At 44.8% G+C, this 21,729-nt stretch overlaps 1 protein-coding gene across 1 annotated transcript in view; it reads left to right on the top strand.

Moving 5' to 3' along the window:
- Positions 1-21,729, top strand: part of LOC126481698 (discoidin domain-containing receptor 2-like) — a 337,607-nt gene that overhangs the window by 146,793 nt on the left and 169,085 nt on the right. The window contains exons 5-7 of the mRNA XM_050105647.1: positions 4,929-5,117; positions 15,561-15,694; positions 19,496-19,684. Of these exons, the coding sequence (XP_049961604.1) occupies positions 4,929-5,117; positions 15,561-15,694; positions 19,496-19,684 (512 nt within the window). The remainder of the gene's footprint in view (positions 1-4,928; positions 5,118-15,560; positions 15,695-19,495; positions 19,685-21,729) is intronic.

Here is a 21,729-nt window from a genome sequence, read left to right as displayed (position 1 = left end):
CAGAGATCGTCTACGCTAACACGAATTGTGTCAAGAGCACAAAACTACGGCGGCTAAAGTAACTGCAGAGCTCAGTAGCTATCTTCGAGACCCCGTATGTATCGACACTGTCCGCTGAGAACTCCGTAAAACGAACATTCATGTACGAGCTGCTACACCGAAACCATTAGTGACAAGAAGTGACAAAGAATTGTAAAACATGGTTCAGGAACGTAAATCCTGGAAGGGTGATCAGTGGAAACACATCATTTGGTCCGACGAGTCAGCGTTTTCGTTATTTCCAACATCTGGTCGGGTTTACTTCTGGAGAACGCCAAAAGAAGCCTATAATCCTGATTTCTTGGTTCCAACGGTTAAGCATGGATGTTGAAGTGTGTTGGTGTGGGCAGCCATATCGTGGTATTCTGCTGGTCCCATCATTACTCTCAAAGGCCGTGTTACAGCCAACGATTATATGAACATTTTAGATGGTGAGGTGCACCCCAAGATTCAAATGTTGTTCCCCAACGACGATACCATATTTCAGGACGATAATGCACCCCATTCAAACAACCATGGCAATGCAATCGTGGTATGAGGAGCATGCAACTGAACTGAAGCGTCTTCCCTGGCCATCACAGTTCCCGGACTTGAACATTATTGAACCCTTGTGGGCTGTGTTGGAGCGCAGACTCCGTAGCATCACTACAGAAGTTAGAAGAGGTTCCGATCGAAGAGTGACGTAACATTCCACTGGAGACTATACAGTCATTATATGTCACTATTGTAAGAAGAATCGCAGCTGTATTACGGGCAAATGGGGGGGGGGGCGTAATTAATAAACCATTTCCAAATAAGTACAGGTGTTCGCATTATTTTGCCTGTCCCCTGTTATGAATGGACACACGGTATAAATAATCCTATAGCAAGCATTACATGACATGGGTATAAAGATGCTCAGTGATTCATTTTTCTCGTAATGAAGTGTGAGAAGGAACTAGACTGCAATATTTTTAAAGTCGTGCATCAATAAATTATAGTATATAAATGCCAATCTCGTCGTCTGGCGCACTTTCCTCGATATTGTGGGAGCAATAGTTTGGCCTCATTTCGCAAAAGAAATGACACGTATCAACGGAACATAATTATAAATCGATAGTGGATATATCTGACATGTCCTGCTTACGTCTGCCTGAGCTTTATGGCTCCTTCAGAATGTCATGAGGTACAAGTATAAATAAGGCGGTGGAAGGTACTGCACGACCACGCCTCGTCGCAAAACCCGGAGATCAGAGGCTTGGCCGCTCTTTACAGTTGGAGAGTAGAGCGCTGCTGCAGGCACAAGTATTTCGGAGCACGCAGTTCAGCTCAGCTCCGCAACAGACGACACCCGTGTGTCGCCGTGTCTACACGACGACATTGTCACTTAGTACTGCAGTGGGCACGGATTCCTCGACTTTGTACCGGTGGTCAATGAAAACATGTCGCCTCCTCGGATGAATCGCGTTTCTTGTCACACCACGTCGTTGGTCGCGTCCGCGTACTCCGTCAATCACTCGAAGAGGTATTCTGAATATGCGGCGCGATAGGGACGTGTGTGATGGCGGTATTGTGCTACGGAGGACGTTAACCTCGCCTTCTACCGGTCCTATGGCAGTAACAGATGGCTTCATGGCAGCTATGAGCTACGCGGATGTTTTTCTATCACCATTCCTGATGTCTTCCAAGACGCCGTAGAGGTCTTCGAGCAGGATATCTCCCCATGGCCAGAATCGTGTTACAGTGGTCCGAGGAGCATCTGACAGGTCGCATCTGGGACGTAGTGAGCGACGATTCGGCACCCTCTGACTACCGTCCCGTCATTAACTGGATCTGTATGCTCCAGAAGAGACCTCTGGTGCCAAATGGCTCCGAATAAGTATTAAGGACTTGACGAAGAAATACGACACAAAATCTTTGCTTCATTTCGTTCCAGAGATGGACGCGACCCGTTGTTAAGCAAGTGGCTAATTCTTTGGCTCATCAGCGTAGACATCGTTCTGCACATTTACGACGGAGTCTGTGTTCTATCTGGAAAAATAACGAACTATTTTTTTCTCGTAGAATAACATCATTTAATTCTGTTCGGCTCAAAATGAGAAACAAAGAGCCTGCATGCTCGTGTGTTGCTTTAGAGTTTAGCCTAAGCATATACTCTCACTTCATCTGTAGATTTTGAAGTATAAGGACCAGTGAAATGAAAACCGGGCACACGCCACAACGGGACCATGGAATGGTTCCACTCAAAAGTAGTCTCAACACGCCTTAAGACATTCATCGCACAGGGAGACGAGACGATGAATTCCTGTTTCGTAGAACATGGCCGGCTGCTGACAGATGTTCAACCGCACTGAAAATGACGTCCAATCTTGTCTTTCTTGAGGTGGTCAAAGGTTTGAAACTCATACAGTGAACGATAGGGTCTCTACAGAGGATGCTGCAATGGTTGCCAGCGAAATCGCTGAAGCATAGCCTTCGTCCGATTGACAGTGTGAAGGCGGCCATTGTCATGCAACTCACCGGGACTTGTGTAACTAGCTTAGAATTAATTTGTTTGGCGGGAGAGATGTTTCGACTATTGGTTTTACCGTTTGCCCTCCGACTCGAAATGGTGGCGCTAAATACGTCATTATGGCTTTCTTCTTCGTCTACAGGAAGACGCTGCAGAGACTGCGACACGCCAAACGCACAGGAATGCTGTCGGACAAAATCGTCCTGCTGCATGGTAAAGCCCGCTCCCACACGGCCAATCGCACGAAGGCTACATTTCAGCGAGTTGGTTGGGAAACGCTGCAACATCCCCCGTGCAGCCTGGAACTTTCAGAGTGTGATTCTGATATCTTCGGCGACCTCAAGAAAGGCATCCGTAGATGTCAGTTTCAGTCGGACGGGGAAGTGTAAAAGTGGATACGGTTGTGGATGCGTCAGCGGCCGAACGCGTTGTAGGAGTCGGGAATTGATCGTCACGTCTGCCTGTCGTATTAATGTATTATGGAGTGTGGTGGATATCTTTGAGTGCACCCATTTCGTGGTCGCGATGTAGCGGTGTTCTGGTTTTGATTCGAGTACCGCTCGTACCTTAGCACATATATTTAATAGAGCATTATTAGCACGAGACAATTGTCACTGATGATAAAAAGGTGTGGTGTATTTTAAATTTTTATATAATTTTCGCATGGAATTAGAGCCTGATTATGTCTATGCCAATGTATCTCTTATTGTTGTGTTCTGTTGATATGTGTGGTGGCAGGTGTAAAATACAAGGAGCGAAAAGCTATTTGCAATTTGTACAGAAATAAAATGGCCATTATAAGAGTGGAGGGTCACGAAAGGGAAGCAGTGATTGAGAAGGGAGTGAGACAGGGTTGTACCCTATCCCAGATGTTATTCAGTCTGTATATTGAGTAAGCAGTAAAGGAAACAAAAGAAAAATTCAGAGTAGAAATTAAAATCCGTTGAGGAGAAATAAAACCTTTGAGGTTTTCCGACAACATTGTAATTCTGCCAGAGACAGCAAACGACATGGAAGAGCAGCAAACGGAATGGAGAGTGTCTTGAAGGGAGGATATAAGATGAACATCAACGACAGCAAAACGAGGGTAATTGAATGTTGTTGTTGTTGTTCATTCAACACGGAAATAGAAGAAATTTCTCCATATGAATTGGTTGCAGCATGATTTTTTTATATGATTTTGGCACCCTACTCATTGGATATAAGGTAATGAAGTGATACTTCCTGGCAGATTAAAACTGTGTGCCGGACCGAGACTCTAACTCGGGACCTTTGCCTTTCGCGGACAAGTGCTCTATCAGGAGAGCTTCTGTAAAGTTTGGAATGTAAGAGACGTGATAGTGGCAGAAGTAAAGCTGTGAGGACGGGGCGTGAGTCGTGCTTGGGTAGCTCAGTTGGTAGAGCACTTGTCCGCGAAAGGCAAAGGTACCGAGTTCGAGTCTCGGTCCGGCACACAGTTTTAATCTGCCAGGAAGTTTCATATCAGCGTACACTGTGCTGCAGAGTGAAAATCTCATTCTGGTAATGAAGTGATGACCTTAGCTTAGTTGATGAAATGCCTCTAGCTGTGTGTAGGCACTATTCGGCTAGTATTCCCCTGTAGACCCATGTCAGCTTCATTACAGTTGTAAGTAGGCTGTTCATGTTTTCTCTATGTAAGTAGGCTGTTTATGTTTTCTCTATGTAAGTAGGCTGTTTAGGTTTTTTTTATGGTAACGCCACCTCTGTATGAAAATCACTGGCTGTGCTGTGTGCAGTCTGTGGCTGCTTTGCATTGTTGTAACACTCGCCATTGTAGTGTTAGGCAGCTGGCTGTGAACAGCGCGTAGCGTTGCGCAGTTGGAGGTGAGCCGCCAGCAGTGGTGGATGTTGGGAGAGAGATGGCGAAGATTTGTAATTTGTCATGAACTGCTATATTTATATATGATGATATCAAGGTAAATACATTGTTTGTTCTCTATTAATATCTTTCATTTGCTAACTATCCCTATCAGTAGTTAGTGCCTTCCATAGTTTGAATCTTTTATTTAGCTGGCAGTAGTGGCGCTCGCTGTATTGCAGTAGTGGGAGAAACGAAGATTATTGTGAGGTAAGTGATTTAGTGATTTGTGAAAGGTATAGTTTAATGTTAGTCAGGGCCATTCTTTTGTAGGGATTTTTGAAAGTCAGATTGCGTTGCGCTAAAAATATTGTGTGTCAGTTTAAGCACAGTCTTGTATAAATTGTTCAAAGGGGAAGTTTCACAGTCACTCGAAGTACTGGTGGAAAGTTTCGGACTGTATTTTGCACCGTGACGGAGTCACGTCCCCAGTAGAAGATAAACCAAAGTGCCCTCGTCTCAGTAAGCTTCCCTCAGAGTCGGTCCAGAGTGAGCTAACGGCGCGCTGCCCTCCGGCAGAGAGCGTGCTGAGCTACTCGGCGCCGCGCGGCGACCGCTGGTCCCCGGAGCTGCGGCTGGAGGACCTCAGCTACGACGGCGGGCTGGACGGCCGCGGGGTCACGGCCGCCGGCCTGGGGCAGCTCGTCGACGGCCGGCTCGCCAGCGACGGCGGGGGCGGCGGGGGCGGCGCGCAGCCGTGGCGGCCCGGTGAGTCAAGTGGTCGAAGGGATTTCACTTTAAAACCCGCCGTTTCGTCCCCATCTGCGGAGGGCGTCCGATTCACACCCTGCCTCGCGAGGCCAGGGTGTGAATCGGACTTCAAGAAAGCTACGATCCCGCTTGAAAATGTCCCCGCAGATAGGGGAAGAAACGTCGGGTTTTATACTGAAATCCCTTCCACTATAATAGTCCGGTATATTTTATTGCCGCGCGGGGTAGTCGCGGGGTCTTACACGCCTCGTCACGGTTCGCGTGGCTCCCCCTGTCGGAGGTTCGAGTCCTCCCTCGGGCATGGGTGTGTGTGTTGTCGTTAGCTTAAGTTAGTTTAAGGAGAGTTCGAACGCCCTATCCCGACAGTGTTAAATTTAATGACTTGGCTTCCCTGTATTTCAGGAACCACTATAGCCATGGACACGAAACTGTTACAGGACATTAAACCGAATGTTCTGAAAGTTTTTCTTTCAAAAATTCAGTCTTGATCACACCAGGTATGCTTAAAGAACATAGGTGGCCGGTTTCGGTCATATCACATGACCCTCATCAGACCCATGGCAACCTTCGAAGATGGTAGGTGCCGGCCGGCGTGGCCGTGCGGTTCTAGGCCCTACAGTCTGGAACCGCGCGACCCCTACTGTCGCAGGTTCGAATCCTGCCTCGGGCATGGATGTGTGTGATGTCCTTAGGTTAGTTAGGTTTAATTAGTTCTAGGGGACTGATGGCCTCAGACGTTAAGTCCCATAGTGCTCAGAGCCATTTGAACAATTTGAAGATGGCAGGTGGAGCACTCTTCTCAGCTTCTGTGATGTCAACTGGTTGACATCACAGAACTGCTCCACCTACCATCTTCGAAGGTTGCCATGAGTCTGATGATGGTCATGTGATATGACCGAAACCGGTTACCTATGTTCTTGAAGCATACTTGGTGTGATCAAGACTGAATTTTTGAAAGACAAATTTTTAAAAATTTTTGATCACTGTTACAAAAATGTTTATTAAAATTGTTCGAATGTTCTGACTCTACTGAACTTCAGTAATTGCATTTCAGCCGCTGCTTTTGGAAATGCAATTTTTAATTATATGGTTAAAATTTCGTGTACTTTTTGTACGTTATCCTAAAAAATTTTAATTATACGTAACATTATGTTCTTCCTTTAGTTCGGTAGACTCATGACGTATGTTATTACTCCCTGAAAACTTGAATACTCTACTCTAAGTCGTTTCTGAGATTTAGTGAAAAAGTAACAGAAAACGTAAATTTTCAGGAACGGCTTCTAAAGTTTCAAAAGACTGTGACTCACTTAATATATGCTTAATTTTTTTATTTTTAGTCACTCAGAAGCACCCTCCACCATACTGTACATCATTCTCTTCATCTTTTTCCAAGTTTTTTTCTTCTTTTCTTCTTTCTAGACTTCTAAGTGTCCAACTATGCTGCAAATTCTGCTTCATCAATGCGAACCTTGTCCACCCATTCAAGTTCTCTGATGCAGTTTGCTCCAGTATTAATTCCCATATCCTGTAGAATTTTCACCCTACCAATGTTGCCGCCATTAAAATCAATAACAGCATGACTGACCCCCCAGTTTAGTGTCTTCATTCCAACAAAATTTTTTTTGGTAACTTGAGTCCATATAAGATTATTGAACGACTCTTAGGGATTTTGAGTCTGACCATGCAGACTCTTCTTCGGTAATTCAAGATTTGCCAGGTCTCTGTAAATAGATTTTATGATATCCATGACTGCTGCTGGGATGGAATATTCATGGCTGTCTGAACTGTTTGAGTACTGGGCATTGCGGTAATTACACCATGAATCAGGTCCAGGAGGACAAAGGTGGTGTACTGCTTTTTCATCAGTTGACAGTCTGGGTAAGAAGGTAGCCCATAATGCCTGCTTCATTTTCAACAAATCCTCAGTATTATTTCTAATGGCCATCCCATAATACTGCTGTAGTTCATCAATCATTTTGTCTGTCAGCCTGCTTCTTATGGTTTTACCATCAGAAGGTTTCTTCTCTCTCGAACTTTGTTTCAACTTCCTCAACCTGGTGCCCATCCTCTTCAGAACATGACCAACACATTCCAGTTTTGTGATGATCTCCTCACCATAGGCTGAGCGGCTACTATATTGTTATATGCTTTTGAGTCTCCATCACCTAAGAATTTAGTGTAACACACTCCCCTTTCGTTCACAGCTCGACTACAAATTTCAGTAGCTGCAGAGGCCTCCATACCACCGTTGTCCCTTCATAATTTCTGTCACAGATATGCCCTTCTTCATTCCCCGATTTACACTTATAACAATGTATGGTTAAAATCTGGAAATCTATTACCTTTCCAGTATCCACACTGGTCACCATAAAAACAAAATTCTTAGAACAGTAGTCGCGCGTCTACCAAGTCCCATCTACAGCTACTGGTATGTCAGCCATACCATCATTTATTACAACAGCTTCGTCTGCAGCACCCTTCATTGACTCGCATGCAACAGATTCCACAGTAGCTCCAATAAATCCTGCATACTTGTCGATTTTACAAGGTGGCCGTAGCATTTTCATCATGGGACACATTGGTTCTGCTGCAGTGTGTCCATTGCCAATAGCTCTCAATTCATAAAACCGCCTAACATTGACTTCAAAGTAATTATCTTTACACTTCTGAGAATTCCAAAATGTTGTTGTTGTTGTTGTCTTCAGTCCTGAGACTGGTTTGATGCATCTCTCCATGCTACCCTATCCTGTGCAAGCTCCTTCATCTCCCAGTACTTACTGCAACCTACATCCTTCTGAATCTGCTTAGTGTATTCAGCTCTTGGTCTCCCTCTACGATTTTTACCCTCCACGCTGCCCTCCAATGCTAAATTTGAGATCCCTTGATGCCTCAGAACATGTCCTACCAATCGGTCCCTTCTTCTTGTCAAGTTGTGCCACAAACGCCTCTTCTCCCCAGTTCTATTCAGTACCTCCTCATTAGTTATGTGATCTACCCATCTAATCTTCAGCATTCTTCTGGAGCACCACATTTCGAAAGCTTCTATTCTCTGCTTGTCTAAACTATTTATCGTCCATGTTTCACTTCCATACATGGCTACACTCCACACAAATACTTTCAGAAACGACTTCCTGACACTTAAATCTATACTCGATGTTAACAAATTTCTCTTCTTCAGAAAAGCTTTCCTTGCCATTGCCAGTCTACATTTTATATCCTCTCTACTTGGACCATCATCAGTTATTTTGCTCCCCAAATAGCAAAACTCCTTTACTACTTTAAGTGTCTCATTTCCTAATCTAATTCCCTCAGCATCACCCGACTTAATTCGACTACATTCCATTATCCTCGTTTTGCTTTTGTTGATGTTCATCTTATATCCTCCTTTCAAGACACTGTCCATTCCGTTCAACTGCTCTTCCAAGTCCTTTGCTGTCTCTGACAGAATTACAATGTCACCGGCGAACCTCAACGTTTTTATTTCTTCTCCATGGACTTTAATACCTACACCGAAATTTTCTTTTGTTCCCTTTACTGCTTGCTTAATATACAGATTGAATAACATCGTGGACAAGCTACAACCCTGTCTTACTCCCTTCCCAAATGCTGCTTCCCTTTCATGCCCCTCGACTCTTATAACTGCTATCTGGTTTCTGTACAAATTGTAAATAGCCTTCCGCTCCCGGTATTTTACCCCTGCCACCTTTAGAATTTGAAAAAGAGTATTCCAGTCAACATTGTCAAAAGCTTTCTCTAATTCTACAAATGCTAGAAATGTAGGTTTGCCTTTCCTTAATCTATTTTCTAAGATAAGTCGTAGGGTCATTATTGCCTCACGTGTTCCAACATTTCTACGGAATCCAAACTGATCTTCGCCGAGGTCGGCTTCTACCCGTTTTTCCATTCGTCTGTAAAGAATTCGCGTTAGTACTTTGCAGCCGTGACTTATTAAACTGATAGTTCGGTAATTTTCACGTCTGTCAACACCTGATTTCTTTGGGATTGGAATTATTATATTCTTCTTGAAGTCTGAGGGTATTTCGCCTGTCTCATACATCTTGCTCACCAGATGGTATTTTGTCAGGACTGGCTCTCCCAAGGCTCTCTTTTCTCCAAAGGTCTCTTTAATTTTCCTGTAGGCGGTATCTATCTTACCCTCTACATCCTTACATTTGTCCTCTAGCCACCCCTGCTCAGCCATTTTGCACTTCCTATCGATCTCATTTTTGAGACGCTTGTATTCCTTTTTGCCTGCTTCATTTACTGTATTTACTTCTTCTACTGTATTTCTTTCCCCCTTTCCTGTCAATTGTTCCCTTATGCTCTCCCTGAAACTCTGTACAACCTTTGGTTCTTTCAGTTTATCCAGGTCCCATCTCCTTAAATTCCCACCTTTTTGCAGTGTCTTCAGTTTTAATCTACAGTTCATAACCAATAGATTGTGGTCAGAGTCCACATATGCCCCTCGAAATGTCTTACAATTTAGAACCTGGTTCCTAAATCTCTGTCTTACCATTATATAATCTATCTGATACCTTCTAGTATCTCCAGGATTCTTCCATGTATACAACCTTCTTTTATGATTCTTGAACCAAGTGTTAGCTATGATTAAGTTATGCTCTATGCAAAATTCTACAAGACGACTTCCTCTTTCATTTCTCTCCCCCAATCCATATTCACCCACTATGTTTCCTTCTCTCCCTGTTCCTACTCTCGAATTCCAATCACCCATGACTATTAAATTTTCGTCTCCCTTCACTACCTGAATAATTTCTTTTATCTCAGCATACATTTCATCAATTTCTTCATCATCTGCAGAGCTAGTTGGCATATAAACTTGTACTACTGTAGTAGGCATGGGCTTCGTGTCTATCTTGGCCACAATAATGCTGTTGGTAGTAGCTTACCCGCACTCCTATTTTTTATTCATTATTAAACCTACTTCTGCATTACCCCTATTTGATTTTGTATTTATAACCCTGTATTCACCTGACCAAAAGTCTTGTTCCTCCTGCCACCGGACTTCACTAATTCCCGAAATATCTAACTTCAACCTATCCATTTCCATTTTTAAATTTTCTAACCTACCTGCCCGATTAAGGGATCTGACATTCCACGCTCCGATCCGTAGAACGCCAGTTTTCTTTCTCCTGATAACGACATCCTCTTGAGTAGTCCCCGCCCGGAGATCCGAATGGGAGACTATTTTAACTCCGGAATATTTTCCCCGAGAGGACGCCATCATCATTTAACCATACAGTAAAGCTGCATGCCCTCGGGAAAAATTACGACTGTAGTTTCCCCTTGCTTTCAGCCGTTCGCAGTACCAGCACAGCAAGGCCGTTTTGGTTAGTGTTGCAAGGCCAGATCAGTCAATCATCCAGACTGTTGCCCCTGCAACTACTGAAAAGGCTGCTGCCCCTCTTCAGGAACCACACGTTTGTCTGGCCTCTCAACAGATACCCCTCCGTTGTGGTAGCACCTACGGTACGGCCATCTGTATCGCTGAGGCACGCAAGCCTCCCCACCAACGGCAAGGTCCATGGTTCATGGGGGTGGATTCCAAAATCATTGAGTTTATTTACAACTTGCACAATTAATGATAAAGTTCCTGGCTAGTCCATTTGATACCTCACTGTCTTCATGTAAACTAACTGGTCCTCCGCACACATTCACCTAACACCCTTGTTAGGATGTATAAATCTATCAGAATATAACCTAACCTACCATTTACATCACTTTCGTTTTTACAAAACTCTGTATCACAAAATTTTATTTTAATCTTCGAAGTACAAATGGGTGTTTCTGTAGACACTGACGAGTTTGCCTGTATTTCACTGTCTGTAACTTCACACGCCACATGTTGAACGCAATGTTTCCCTTTATTCGAAAATCTATTACCATGAAAACCACGTTTTTAAAAAACGCTTCGTTTTGGCGTCATACTTTACTTTTTGAAAGATTTACCAACCTATCACTTTTTCTCGGAAAAACGTTATCACTTCGACATACAACGTATATTTATATTATGAAATGATACGATACTGTTTTTGACAGTCCTACCAATACAAACACGTAATTTGGCCTTTATAACATACCAATCCACAGCCTTCTATATAAAAAGTTACCGACTTCATTAGATCTTGAAGTAATGGATGTAAAAATTTTAGCATATTCAACCGATGTAGATTGTATTTTTAAAAAATAAAATAAAATACTTAGATTAAGTAGTGTCTAAGTCTAGGGACCTATGACCTAAGCAGTTTGATCCTATAGGAACTTGCCACCCCCACCAATATTTTATCAATTGTGTCCTCCTCACTGTACACAACATTACAGAAAAAAATCGTCAGTCTGTCGGCGTGATATTTCACGCTTTCTCGCCGAAACTCACTGTCAACAAGCATAGTCGCCATTTTCTCTTCATACAATGTTCAGACAACTTTCGTTGGTGCTATAACCGAACTGTTTATAAATTCTGGCTTTAAAAATAGAGCTAATATTACTTTCGCTCGACCTATCTGGTGGTACGCGGATTATTAGGAATTTAATACTTATGAATATGCTTAAAAGTAAAACTTATATTCGAAATAAATGAATAAGGCAGCAGGTTCTCCCTTAACTGTAATTAATATGAGCTTTACATACTTGTCTCATGTAACTGCCTTCCAGTTTTAAGGTCCTTTTAGATAATAAAGCATTAACTGTGAAATTATTTTTGAAATCTGGTAGGGATCATGAATTAATTGATTTGTTAATATTCTCTAAATCGAAAAGAATGTAATGAGGCCACATGCACTATTTCGGTTTCAACAGTTGCACACTTTTATAGTAATAGACTATACTGACACGTTTTCCTAAATCGATTGCGTTCTTCAGAAAACAAAAAATGGGGGGGGGGGGGTTCCACAATTTTAGAATACAGGGTGTTTCAGAAAGGTTTTTAAAATTTTGAAAAGTCATAAAAATTAATTCATAGTACCTACAGAGGTGATTATAGTGTCAATTTGTAGGGAAATACATCAAGTTTTGTTTCGCATAGTTCGCTAGTGCCGAATCACGCCGTGAAGAGCACTAGCGGCATTTGCGTTAAAGATGGTTGCCTTCACTGGATCCGGGCGTGCTAGCTGTGCGTTTCCGTTTGAAGAATCGAAGTCGGCGACAACAGTTGAGCGAAATCTCCGTAACAAGTGTGCTATAGATCCTCCTAGTAGGCCTACAGTTTGTGAGTGGCATAAACGTTTTGTAGGAACAGGCCGCTCGGTAAGACAGGGGAAATCATCAGGTCGTACAAGCGCGCCTGACGACGTTGTTGAGCGAGTGAGACAACGTTTTGCCAGCAGCCCTACGAAATCGATCCGGAGTGCATCTCCCGAACTGCCAATCCCACATACTACTGTTTGGTGTGTGTTGAGAAACCGTTTGAATTTGAAGCCGTACAGATGGACGATCATACACGCAATACAAGTGATAAAATTGCTCGCAAGAACTTCTGTGCGGGTATGTTAAATCAATCACGTGAGGATGAACATTTCTTGGACAAAATCATCTTTTCTGACGTGTCGACTTTTCACTTGTCGACTTTTCACTTAAGTGGCAAGGTTAGCACACGTAACTGTAGGATTTGGGGCAGTGAAAATCCACATTAAATATTGCAACACGTTCGTGATTGCCCTAAAATGAACGATTTTTGTGCATTGAGCTAGAACAAAGGGTACTGCCCCGTTTTTCCGTGAGGGAACCATCAACGGGATAGTGTATCTGTATATATTACAACAATTTTGGGTACCACAGATCGATAAGGATGACCAAGAACGAAATGTTTACTTCACGCAAGACCGTGCACCACCCGACTACCTGGTTGACGTCCGGAATTTTCTGAGTGACCGCTTTCCAGGTGAATGGATTGACCGTGATGCGCCGATTGCGTGGCCCCCACGTTACCCAGACCTGATACGACTCGATTTTTTTGTGGCGATTCATCAAAGATATCGTGTTTGTACCTCCTGTGCCGGCTTCTCTACATGAACTTAGAGCAAGAATGTACGCCGCCACTGAGCAAGCTGCACCCGCAATGCTGCAGCGAGTTTGGGAAGAAACTGACTTCCTTTGGGACGTGTGCTGGATAACCAACGGAAGCCACATACAACGTCTTTAGTTTAAGGTCAAAAACCTGACGTGTTTCCCTACAAAATAACACTAAACCCAGCTCTATATCTTCTTTCAATAAATTTATTTAACGTATGTAAAGACCTTTCTGAAACACCCTGTATTCTCTAGTGACCAGCGAGTCATGTCAGTAACCGGAAGGATTCATATTACGGGCCTGCCACTGCTCTGTATCGCTACGTGGTCTCTGGCCACCACCAGAGGTAAACAAACTCAGTAACGTTTCCTAGGGTCCGGTGCTGACTTCGTCGCTCGCTCCTACCGAACTGTGAACGGCGTGCAACATGCAGGAGTCTACAAGGCGAGCGACGACGCCTGCGCAAGACGCTTAGGGAAGTTGTCGGAACATCGTGTAAAGAGAAAGCGACAAATCAGGTGGAAATACAGGAACTTGTAACTCTTTCTGTCGACCGGTTTCATGCTGTCCTCCATCGTCCCCCATGTAACGTGTCGATTTTTTCATCTCCATGTAACTATTTTACCCAGGGGCCAATACACCCTATTTCACACATCCTAGTCTTCCTGACTCCTTATCTCTTTCCTCCGTTACTTTTTCTACCGTAAGGTTAATTATTTATGGATGCTAGAGATTATTTTTTTCGCGTCAGTTTCTCGACTGGTTTGATGCGACCATCCGCTAAGTGCCCTTCTTTGCCAGCGCCTTCATCTGAGATTACCACATCCACCCGACGTCCTCAGTTACTTGTTCGATATATGACCAACCCCTGCCTATGCTACAATTTTTACCCCCTAAATCTCCCTCAGGTACCACGAACGTTATGCATTAATCTCTTAAGACATGTCCTATCATACTGTTTTCCAAATTCTTCCTTATCTCATTACTTATCATCGGACCATCTATTTTGACTACCCTTCTCTAGCACCACTTCTCAAGCAGCTTCATTCTCTTATGTTGCACTTCTGCCCACTCCGTGTTTCACTGCCATACAGTGCTGTGCACCAAAAGTGCATTCTCAGTAATTTCTTCTTCAAATTAAGGCTGATGTTTGGTATTATTAGAGTTCTGTTGACCAGGAGTGCCCTCTTCGCCTGTACTGCAGTGCTTTGTAGATCCTCCTTACTCCGTCCGTCATGGGTCGTTTGCTCACAATGTAGCAGAAATATTTCACATCTTCAGATGCGTGGCCTCCAATTTTGATTTTACGTTCTGTTCAACAGGTTTCCTAAGTCTACTTCACGTTCATTTAGTTCAGCAATGTCATCAACAAATTCTGTGATTTGTATCTTTCCATTCTGAACTGTAATCCCAATCAGGAACCATTCATTCATTTCCGTCACTGCTTCTTCGATGCACAGACGGGACGATGAAGGGTAAAAGATTACGCCCCTGTCTTGCACCCTCTCTAACCTGGGCACTTCGTTCTCGATCACACCATATATCCCACTATATCCAATGTCTACCATTATCTTCTATCCTCAACACTTCTTTTTGTACTTCTTCATTTCGCACTTGACCTGGCCACTTAATTTCTAAATATCTTCGATAACACCAGACTTCATCTGCTTCCTTCTATTTCTGTCGGTCCACCTTTTACGGCTGTACAGATCTGCGCTGAACAGGTGCGCTTCCCTGAAGTTTTTTCCTGGTTCCACATTAATGTCGATTTGCAGTAGAACTCTTTTGCTGAAGAAGTAAAGACAATTCCTTCTTGTATCTCATCGATCGATCCCTTTTCTTGTCAAGATGTCGTATAAATTTCTTTTTCGTCCAGTTCGATCCAGAACCTTGTCATTAGTTGCTCAATCTATCCATCCTGACTTCAGCATTCTTGTGCCGCACCACATTTCAGCAACTTCTGCTCTCTTCTTGTGCGAAAGTTTATCGTGTACGTCTCACTCCCGTACGAGAATACACTTTGGAGAAATAGCTTCAAAAACGACTTTCTAACACTTTAATTAATATTCGAATTATCAAGTTTCTCTTTTTCAGAAATGTTTTCTTTGGTATACCCAGTATACCAAATACATAGTGTCTAGTTCTGATATCATCTGTTATTTTGTTGTCCAAATAACAAAATTGATCTACTGTCATTAGTGTTGCATTTCCTAGTCTGATTCCCTCAGTACTGCCCGCTTTAATCCGAATGCAAACGGTGTTATTCGCATAAGTTCTGCTTCCACTTTCGCACGTCGTTGGCCTGACAGCTAGATCATTCTGCACAGTTTCTTGCTGATTCCGCCAGTTATGTGCCGTCCATTGTCGGCCTCTACGTGTGGACACTGATGTGCTCTTTCCGTGTTGCCCTGCAGACTGGCGGTGGGTCGGCTGGCACAACGAGAGCCGCCACGGCCAGCCCGTGGAGCTGGAACTCCAGCTGGACGGCGCCAGGGAGCTGACGGCGGCGCGCCTGCACGCCCTCCATCGGCCCGACCACGGCGTCCAGGTCAGTGTCACTGGTGCCTCTGTCTGAAACGCCGTGTGGCGTGACGCGCCTTGTCACGGTTCGCGCGGCTTCCCGCGTCGGAGGTTCGAGTCCTCCCTCGGGCATGTGTGTGTGTGTGTGTGTGTGTGTGTGTGTGTGGGTGTGTGTGTGTGTGTTGTCATTGGTGTAAGTTAGTTTAAGTTAGAGTAATTAATGTGTAAGCCTAGGGACCGATCACCTCAGCAGTTTGGTCCATTAGACACTTACCACAAATTTCCAAAATGTTCTGTTTCACAACAAAGCACTCACTTGAAAGTCTCTTCGGGTTTGCTGCACGATCCTAAAATCGACTTGACTCGATATTTCGGGGATCCAACTGGTCGCCATCTTCAGGAAAATGCTTCTTCTGCTGACGAGTCCCGCTGAGAACTGACGCCAGGTTGCAAGTCGACGTCCTATATAGGCCACTGTTCAGTACACGGCGCATGCGCCGCCCATCACGGTTTCTACCTTCCAGGACAGGGAGGTGGCGCCGCCCTTAGTGAAACACTGCTGGCAACGATATATCGCACTCAGGGCCGCACCGAAGAACGTTCAGTTTTGACGCGAGATAATACAGGATTCCACGTCTTGCTAAGAGGAAACCCATTGTCTATGTTGATTAAATTACCAGCCAACCTAATTTCAATCGCCTCTTTAGACACTGTTCTAAAAACCGGAAATGTTGGCGACTACCACAGTTTCATCAAATTTCATACTGTGTCCCTCACTTAGGCAGTGCTCTGCTACCGCCGATTTTTCCGGCTGTTGTAGCCTCGTATGACGGCGATGTTCCACACACCTGTGATGCACTGTGCGAATCGATCGGCTAATGTAAGCTTTCCCACATTGACACGGAATTTTGTCTACACCGGGTTTCCTAAGCCCCAAATCATCTTTCACAGAGCCGAGCAGAGCCCTAATCTTAGAAGGTGGACGGAACACACACTTAATGTTAACATTCCTTATAATTCGTCGAATCTTAAACGATAAGCCTCCAGCATAAGGAAGAAAGGCCACAGATCTATGTTCCTCTTCATACACCTCAGGAGATGGTCCAAACTCCATAACCCGACGAATCTGCTTGTCGGTGTATCCATTTTCCTTAAAAACAGTCTTGGGTTAAGCTGTCTGCGTCGGAAATGGCATATGCTCTCCGTACCAAAGTCCTAAGGACGCCACTGCGTTGGTGTGGTGGATGACAACTCTTAGGGTGCAGATACCAATCTGTGCTTGTCGGCTTTCGGTGAACACTGTGTCCCAAAGTACCATCTGGTTTTTTATAAACCATAACGTCTAAAAATGGAAGCATCCCCTCATTTTCATCCTCCATAATAAATTTAATACGGGGATGAAGACAGCTGAAGTGGTCCAAAAATCTGTTAAGAGCATCACGTCCATGCGGCCAGACGAAGAAGGTATCGTCCACGTATCTCCAGAAGCACGTTGGTTGCAAAGCTGAAGTTTTCAGTACCATGTCCTCGAACTCCTCCATAAATAAATTGGCGACTATGGGTGACAAAGGACTACCCATAGCCACTCCGTCATTCTGTTCAAAAATGTTACCGTTAAATAAAAAATACGTGGACCTCAGCACATGACGACAAAGCTTCACCAGCTCTTCATCCAGTTTTTCACTGATCAAACTAAGGGACTCGTGTAATTAGGGATACCACATCGAAACTCACTAACAGATCTGAAGGACTCAACTTCAAAGATGCCATCAAATTGAGTGAGAGCAGATGATGAATACTTTGCCAGGTTATAAGTGGGTGCACCCAAATTACTAACAATAGGGCCTGGAGGAATCCCTTCCTTACGCAACTTAGGCAGGCCATACAACATAGGCGGAACGACAGCACCAGGATGAAGTTTCTTACGTAAATCTTCTTACAACGAACTCTTTTTCAACAGTGAAAATGTTGTACGCTTGATCCTTTCTATGGGGTCATTGGATAGTCTTCTGTACGCCGGGTCGTTGAGAAGTAAATCCATTTTTAGGACATAATCATCCCGCATCGTTACAACCGTGGCATTCCCCTTGTCAGCTGGTAAAACTACTACTTCACCATCATTCCTAAGCGAACGAATGGCTGCTCTCTCTGCGGAAGAGATGTTATCCCGCGGTGGTCGAGCCCGACGTAATGTGTGCGACACTTCTTGGCTTATTTCCTCTGCTTGATCCTCGGGTAGGCTGTGTATTGCTTGTTCTATAGAGCATATGAACTCTGTGACAGGAAGTCTCTTGCGAGTGGGCGAAAAATTTAAACCTTTCTCCAGTACCGATACTGTGCGCCCATTCAACGCCTTGTTAGAAAGATTAATCGCAGTACGCCGACGATTATCCGCTTCTGGTGCTGTAGAACGAGAAAGAGGCCGTTCAAATGTCGAGGATTGTCTGGTGCCTATGTGCCTAGTCTGATAGCGCTCGCTGCCCACTCTGTCATCTGCCAAGTCCTTTCGACTGGAGAACATTGTGGTTCTGGAAGACGTCGTTCCTGGTCAGACTGCATATTTATGGCAGAGCAGTTGAAGAGAATCAACATTATCCTTGATCACAGAGAATGAAAGAGCACTTGATTTTGAGGCCGGGAGTAAATTATGGAGAATTAAATTGGAGGTAAACCTCTGTTGGTCACGCACTACTTTATTCGCTATAATCACTGCTTCGTTCACAATAATCGTCAGATAAGCAGCGCCGTGAAGGGAAAATGCACCGCAAGACACCACAGTCAAACATAATATGGTCTGCAGAATGAGATTTTCACTCTGCAGCGGAGTGTGCGCTGATTCGAAACTTCCTGGCAGATTAAATCTGTGTGCCCGTCCGAGACTCGAACTCGGGCCCTTTGCCTTTCGCGGGCAAGTGCTGTACCAGCTGAGCTACCGAAGCACGACTCACGCCCAGTACTCACAGCTTTACTTCTGCCAGTATCTCGTCTCCTACCTTCCAAACTTTACAGAAGCTCTCCTGCGAACCTTGCAGGACTAGCACTCCTGAAACATCCCCCAGGCTGTGGCTAAGCCATGTCTCCACAGTATCCTTTCTTTCAGTAGTGCTAGTTCTGCAAGGTTCGCAGGAGAGCTTCTGTAAAGTTTGGAAGGTAGGGGACGAGGTACTGGCGGAAGTAAAGCTGTGAGTACCGGGCGTGAGTCGTGCTTCGGTAGCTCAGTTGGTAGAGCACTTGCCCGCGAAAGGCAAAGGTCCCGAGTTCGAGTCTCGGTCGGGCACACAGTTTTAATCCGCCAGGAAGTTTCATAATATGGTCTGTGTTGAGTCCAGTTGGGGACTACGATCCTTTTAGCTCCTTGAGTATTCAGATGCTCGTTATCTTGTAATCTGCGATGGGTTTTGTGTCCAGTTGTTTGCATGTGGTGTTGCTACGAATGCCATGCTTTCTACTGAAAGAACCGAGTTGTCTGCCGAGGTGGGGAACAGCTACGAGTTAACTGCAGTCAGCCCGCCGGGTTGGCCGTGAGGTCTAACGCACGGCTTTCCGGGCAGGAAGGAGCGCCTGGTCCCCGGCACGAATCGGCGATTGCTGCGCAAACAAGTTCTCCACGTACGCGTACACCATAATTACCCTACCACACAAACATTGGGGTAACACTCGTCTGGTGTGAGACATTGCCGGAGGGGTTCACTGGGGGCCGAACCGCACAATAACCCTGGGTTCGTTGTGGGGCAGCGGTGGGGTGAGCGGACTGCGGTAATACAATACAATACAAAAACTGTAGTCGCGGCGCGGAGTCATCATTTGCCAGCTGTAACTCCAGCCGCAGCGCTCGATGCTGTTCGGGCTGTACCTGCTGCGTGTGTTCGGCCCGTGCATCCCGGCAGACGCTGGCGTCCAGCACTGGAATCCAGCGCCCGCCGTCGCAGCTCCAGTACGTGCTGGCGCCACGCTAGCCCACTACGACCTAGGAGTACGGCTCTTCTCTACTGAACTGGGCTTCCGTCGATCTGGACAGGTTGTTAACTGCTCGGGATGTTCCACTGGCTCGTGCTGATTCCTCTCCTTTTGTGTGACACGTCAGGGTCCACGTAGCTAACTGCTTAATCGCGTCTTAAGTGCGTCGGCCAAGGTCCCGTAAGTGCAGCAACAATGGCGACGTTTTACACTATCTCGAAACTTAACGTGATCTTCAGTGCGAGTGCTTTTAATAGTTTCCATAGCAAAACTCTGTCTCGACATCCAGCAGAAAACCCAAAGAGATTCTGGTCGTATATAAATTCCTTTAGCGGCAAGACACAATAAACGCCTTTTCTATGTGATAGCAATGCATAAAGTTACTGATCACAGTGCCACTAAAGCTGGGTTACTAAACACGGCTTTCCGAAATTCCTTCACTAAGTAACAGGATATTCCACAATTCAAATCAAGAACAACTGCCAAGATGAGTAACTTATTGTTAGACGTAGATATCCACGACGTAGCGGAGCACATTAGATCACCTAATAAGGGGCAAGACGTCAAGTCCAGATTGCATACCAGGGAGATTCCTTTTAGAATATGCTTCTACAGAAGCTTCAAAATAAGCAATCATATAGAACTGCTAGCTACAGAAAGATCCGTACCTAAAGACTTGAAAGTTGCACAGGTCACATCAATAAGAAAGAGGAGTAATGTGGTGAATTACGGATCCATATCACTAACATCGATTTGCACCAGGATTTTGGAACGTATACTGTGTTCGAACGTTATGAATTACTTCGAAGAAAAAGATTGATTGTCAGATTCATAGCACGCATCCACAAAATATCGTTCTTGTGAAACACATCTAGATGTGTATCCTCAGGAAGTAATGAGTGCTATCGGCAGGGGACGTCAAATTGGTTCCATACTTTTAGATTTTCATGAGGCTTCTGATACCGTACCTCAGAAACGATTTCTAATCAATTTGCATGCCTAAGGGCTGGCCGGTGGTGGCCGAGCGGTTCTAGGCGCTTCAGTCTGGAACCGCAAGACCGCTACGGTCGCAGGTTCGAATCCTGCCTCGGGCATGGATGTTTGTGATGTCCTTAGGTTAGTTAGGTTTAACTAGTTCTAAGTTCTAGGGGACTAATGACCTCAGCAGTTGAGTCCTATAGTGCTCAGAGCCATTTGAACCATTTGAACCTTTTTGGTGCTTCACATTTGATGTTTGTTCTGTGCGCCAGTGAAGTTTCGAACCGTTCTGTCAGATAGCAGATCCGTAGTACAGGGTCAAAAGGGCGTCTTCATACGACTCACGTTACAAGCAGCGTGCTGTTAGGCTGAATTCTTCTGCGCAGAAAAAGAAACCGTGGTGAACATCCATAAACATTTGTGTGCAGTGTATGGTGATGCTCCAGTTGACAGTACAGCTGGGCGACGGGTAAAGAGAGTTACAGCGTCAGGAAATGCAGAAACAGAGCTCCATGAACAGCCACGCTCGGGACGTCCTCTCACAACCACTCTTCCAGACACGCTGAATCATGCGGATGCCATTATTTGTGCCGACCGGCGCTTCACAAGTCGACAACTGGCTCTGCAGTTGTCGGTCAGCTTTGGAACTGCGTGTGCAACGATCGAGACTCTCGGATATTCAAAGTGGTGCTCACGATGGTTCCACGAATGATCACAGCGGACCACAAGATTCAAAGAAAGGCCATTTCATATGAATTGTTGGAGCGTTTTGATACCGACGGAGAGGCCTTTCCGTCACGGATCGTTACGGGGGACGAAAGCTGGGTGCACCATTTTGCGCCGGAAACAAAGAGGCAGTTCATGGAGTGGCATCATACTCATTCACAACAAAAGAAGAAATTCAAGACAACCCCCTCTGCCGGAAAAGTTATGGTGACAGTCTTCTGGGATTGTGATGGTGTCTTTCTCGTGAATGTGATGCCAAGGGAGTCAACCATCAATTCAGAGGCATACGTGAAGACTCTGAATAAACTCAAGAACCATTTCCGACGTGTTCGATCGGACAAGAATCCAGCAGAAATCTTGCTCCAACACGATAATGCACGCTCACACACAAGTTGAGAACCC

This window comes from Schistocerca serialis, chromosome 5 (genome assembly GCF_023864345.2).
Source record: "Schistocerca serialis cubense isolate TAMUIC-IGC-003099 chromosome 5, iqSchSeri2.2, whole genome shotgun sequence".
NCBI lineage: Eukaryota > Metazoa > Arthropoda > Insecta > Orthoptera > Acrididae > Schistocerca > Schistocerca serialis.
Note: the sequence above shows the minus strand (reverse complement) of the source record. Positions and strands in the feature narration are given on the sequence as shown.